The sequence below is a fragment of the Leuciscus leuciscus genome, assembly GCF_965113295.1.
Source record: "Leuciscus leuciscus genome assembly, chromosome: 7".
NCBI lineage: Eukaryota > Metazoa > Chordata > Actinopteri > Cypriniformes > Leuciscidae > Leuciscus > Leuciscus leuciscus.
This window is the reverse complement of record NC_138731.1, coordinates 30,937,719-30,942,542: the sequence shown is the minus strand read 5'-3', so window position 1 is coordinate 30,942,542 and position 4,824 is coordinate 30,937,719. Positions and strand designations below refer to the sequence as shown.

The window sequence follows — 4,824 nt, the reverse complement described above, 5'->3', positions numbered from 1 at the left end:
TAAAGTATAATTTGTAGTGAATTCCACAACAGTTGCTGTTATGTTCAAAGATTATGTAAAAGCATGTATGGTGCCAGTCTATGCAAGATCAAGACCACAGGGATATCTTTAAGCAAAATCTTTTGCACAGTTTTTCACCTTTTTTAGTATTGTGAAATGAACGGCAGTTTTTTTGTTCTTGTTTTTTACTACTTTCATCGACCGAAACGGAAGAGATTGGGAAACTGCTGCCATATATCGAACATGAGGATGAGGTATATTGCGGTAATAAACCACAGATGTTATCAGCATCTGACTTGCTCGCTGGGTACTGCAGACTACCTGTGTAAATCAAAGTTGCACAACTATGCATGCTTTGTTTCCATTTAAAATCGACGTCTAAACCGACTTCTGTTGGCTCTTCTAAAGCAGGCGGCAGTGTGTGTGCTCCCTGTGCCTGTAGTGTGTTACACTTATCCTCCTATTTTTGAAAAGGGATGTTGTGAGACACTGCAAAAGTAACTCAACATACTTGTTGGCATGTTAACTGGGTCAGTGTTGCAGAAACAGGAGCTTGTGGTTGTACCTGAGCTGTAATAACTAAAAAGATGTATTATTGCAGGTGTCATAGCATGTCTATTTGACTGTTAATACTGAAAAATGAGTAAACGTTGACATTTATGACTACAGCGAACATGACCACTCAAACATTTAGTATATTTTAGTTGGAATTTCTCTGATCATGTGATAATGGCAAACAATATTTATATTATATAGTTTTAATAAAAAATATAACTGAATAATATAAAATTGAAAAAGAAAAGAGACATTACATAGATAAAAAATAAATCATTACTATTCACTCCAAGAGTCACACATACCTTACTTAATCTCAACTGAGCTTAACCAATCAGGTTAAAGGGGTGGGGTTCTATTGAAGCAAAAACACTTACTAACTTAGCCACATCACTATCCAATTCAAAGAGAGAGAGACAATCAAACTTGCTGTGAGTATCAGACATTTAATGACTTTTTGATCCACAATCTTATATATATGTACAGTATATATATATATATATATATATATATATATATATATATATATATATATATATATATATATATATATGAAGAGTTCAGATGCAAAAGCCTCTAAATGCCATCTGAAATTTTCTTCTAGAATGATCATTTTTATCAAGCTCGTATATTTAAGTTCAATAATTTCACTTAAATGGCAATGCAAATTACCTATTAATTGTTATTTAAGTCAAATTACTTAACTTAAATATACAAGCTTTATAAAAATTATCATTCTAGAAGAAAATTTCAGATGGCATTTAGAGGCTTTTGCATCTGAACTCTTCATATATATATATATATATATATATATATATATATATATATACACTGTACATATATGAATATTACATTTTATTGAACATTTTTAAAGATGAAGCACATGCTAATATTTTGATATTTATTTCCTCCTAAACCAAAGGTTTCTATTTCCCCAAACGGTCTCAGGAACATGACAGATCAAGCTCGACTGGAATTTCAGACGATGCCAATGAATGACAGCTACACAAACCAGACTTGTGATGTTTTCATCTACAAGGAGTCTGCTAGGATCCTCTTTCCCATTTTCTACTGCCTGATTTTTGTCATCAGCGTGGCAGGTAACAGCCTGGTCCTCTGGATCACCTGTCAGAAAAAGCAGAAGATGAACTCCACCACAATGTATCTGATCAACCTGGCCATCTCCGACACCCTCTTCACCTTGGCTCTGCCCGGCAGGATCACATACTACATCAGAGGCTTCGACTGGCCATTTGGAGATTTCTTGTGCCGGCTGACTGCCATGATTTTCTACAGCAATACCTATGTTAGCATCGCCTTCATGTCCTGCATCAGTGTGGATCGCTACTTAGCCATGCTGCACCGTCAGCGCTGTCAAAGGCTGAGGAAAACCAAGGTTGTGCGAGGTATCTGCATTCTGGTGTGGGTTGTGGTTCTCCTTGAGACGTCCCCTCTGCTCTTCAGGAGCATCGTGGAAGACAGACCCGGTCATCGAACGTGCATGGAGTTCTCCAAATTTGATGGTCACAAGATGACATATGGTCTTCTGATTGCTTGCGTCATTGGGTTTTGCTTTCCATTGGGACTCATCCTGTGCAGTTACAGCAAGGTCAGCTGCAAGCTCTACAAGACGGCCAAGGAAAACCCGGTGACCAACAAGTCTGGAAGCAACAGCAGGGCCAAAAATATGATTTTGCTCATTCTGCTGAGCTTCATGGTGTGTTTCAGCCCCTACCACATTAACATCATGCAGTTTTTGGTGAGAAAGCTGTACCATGAGCCCTCTTGTGAGGAGTTAAAGACTCATAAAATATCCTTGCAGGTAACCGTTGCCATGATGAACTTTAACAGCTGCCTCGACCCTCTTATTTACTTTTTTGCCATCAAAACATACAAGCAGAGAGTGATGAGTCTTTTTAAGAGCTACATTTCCATTTCGGCATCTTCCAAGAGCATGCAGGAGAACAGCAGCAGTAACACATGAGGACCAAAATTTGACAGTAAACTGCAGAGGAAATGCCTGCACACGTGTGAAAATGTGGTTGGATTGACTGCAGAGACCAGTTATCTTTTATTTTTTAGCAAATTTCTTATTTCTTATGATTAAATGGCCTTTGAATCCATGGTATTTGATTTGATTTGGGATTTTTGACCACATTTTTGTATACATTTTTTAAGATCACTGGCATACTCTTGTCTTTTAGCACATTTTTGTGAGGTCAGTATGAATTTGAAAATATATTTTTTGTTAATGATTAATCAATGTGCTGTTGGATTCTCTTTTTTAACTTGACTTTGTTTTTTTGTTTTTTTTACAAAGATTAACAAATACTGTAATGTATTGCTTACTGTTAGTTCATGTTAGTTATTGCATTAACTATCGTTAACAAATGAGACCTTATTGTAAAGTGTTACCAGAATAATTCATTAAGTGGAAAATTCCCACATAAAGGTCAAGAAGGCTAGAAGCCAATAGACGATTCTGAGTAAGAGTAAGTGGTGTAGGTGTATGTTAATCCCTATTGACATTTCTTTAAGCTGCTGTTGAATACTGCATTCTGCTTTAAAGATGCTCACGATGTGTGTGTAACATGTTGAGCAATCCCTAAAACGGCATTTTCCATTTGGGAATTTAATGCTTATGTAGCTGCCAATTGCTCTAAACAACTTTCTTTAGACCTCTTTTTGAATACAAATAAAAAAAAAATCATTATCAAGTTTTGTGTTTTGTATCATTATCATCTCAAAAAAAATAATTTGCCCTTTAGTTATCAACCACTGGGAAAGCACAACAAGACTCAGAACACCACAACAAGAAGACACTTATCTAAAGTCAGAATCACATCTCAGTGTTTCTTAGAATATCATGGCACTTGATTCACTCTTTGTAGCAATACATGAAACAAATCAACTGAAACATTGTTACTACGAAACAGCGATGACTTCACCATCAGACATTTCTGTGAGGGCAGCGGGGACGAAAAAGCACACGGCAACACGTGTTAAATGTGGTTGCATGTGGGTGTTAAACACACATGGCAACGATGTTCTTTTTCCTGCTTAATATCAACTGAGCTTTAGAACAGGATATCAACAAAACCACACGCACAAAAAGTGTCTTTTTTAGCTGCTACAGGTGGTCTGATAGACTTTGTTGTGTATTCCATGAAGCTACGTGTCTATAAAAAAATGCGGAGAATGTGGCAAGCATGTAGCAGCCTACAAAACACAAGGATGTAGGTGGCATGTAATGTGGGTGGTAAAATTGTCTTTGTAGAGAATATATACTCAAGCGTATAATCTGAATTGAACAATGATCAAAAATAGGCACTAAAATATGCTAAAACATGAAATGAGGCAATACCACAATATGTTCTTAAATCTTAACCTTACCACACACCATATTTTCCCAAAATACACTCCTGACAACAAACATTATAAGTCAAAAGAACCTTACTAAGTTAACCCTTAAGCGGACCTTTGGGTCAGTCTGACCCCGTTTGAATTTTCCTTCATTAAAAACATGGTTCCCTTCAATCTCAGTGGCATGAGGTTTTGTAACTTTAGCGACATTATCCATCTATACACAAACAAAATCTGGGTTTGATTTGGTTGTTCTGAAGGTATGAAAAAAAAAGTCACAGTCAGGATTTTCGGGGTCAAAATGACCCCACAATGAAAATGAATGGGAAAGGTGAAAAAATGTGTCGTGTCAATTTTTTTTTTAAATTTTTTTTTTTAAAATAACACCAGCATAAGTATGAAAATTTCCACACATAAATAAAGGCCTGGTACTAGAGCATAAATGCAATGTGGAAAGAACATGTTCGCTTAAAGACACACGCACACACACAAACACTCTATGTGTAACAACAAAATATAAAATAAAATAAAGAATGGCATACATTAAGGCCAAAGCGCGCGCACACACACACACACACACACACACACACACACACACACACACACACACACACGCACACGCACACGCACACACACACACACACACGCACACACACACACACACACACACACACATATTGAAATTAATAATATGTAATTACAATCAAGTCTTTTAGTGGCAAATAATGTGGCATCTCTGCAAATTAATGTGCCATTATTGCAAAAACAGACAATTCAAAAGACTTCAGACAAAAACAACAATAACAACAAATTCTAACCTTTGAAAAATACTTATTTTAATGTATTTCATTATTTTTAAATATATATTCACAAAATATATATAACAGAAGTTGTGAGAGGAGCAGT

At 36.2% G+C, this 4,824-nt stretch overlaps 1 protein-coding gene across 1 annotated transcript; it reads left to right on the top strand.

Annotated features, from left to right (window-relative positions):
* The first annotated feature begins 933 nt into the window (after window positions 1-933).
* Window positions 934-3,298, top strand: LOC309502968 (G-protein coupled receptor 183). Its single transcript, XM_082175634.1, has 2 exons — window positions 934-986; window positions 1,478-3,298. Exon 2 carries the CDS (start codon window positions 1,508-1,510, stop codon window positions 2,537-2,539), a length of 1,032 nt encoding a protein of 343 aa, XP_082031760.1. The 5' UTR covers window positions 934-986; window positions 1,478-1,507; the 3' UTR covers window positions 2,540-3,298.
* The last annotated feature ends 1,526 nt before the right edge of the window (window positions 3,299-4,824 follow it).

Excerpts from the sequence above, each read along its gene's own strand:
- LOC309502968 (XM_082175634.1), top strand. The coding sequence starts at position 1,508 with ATGACAGATCAAGCTCGACTGGAATTTCAGACGATGCCAATGAATGAC.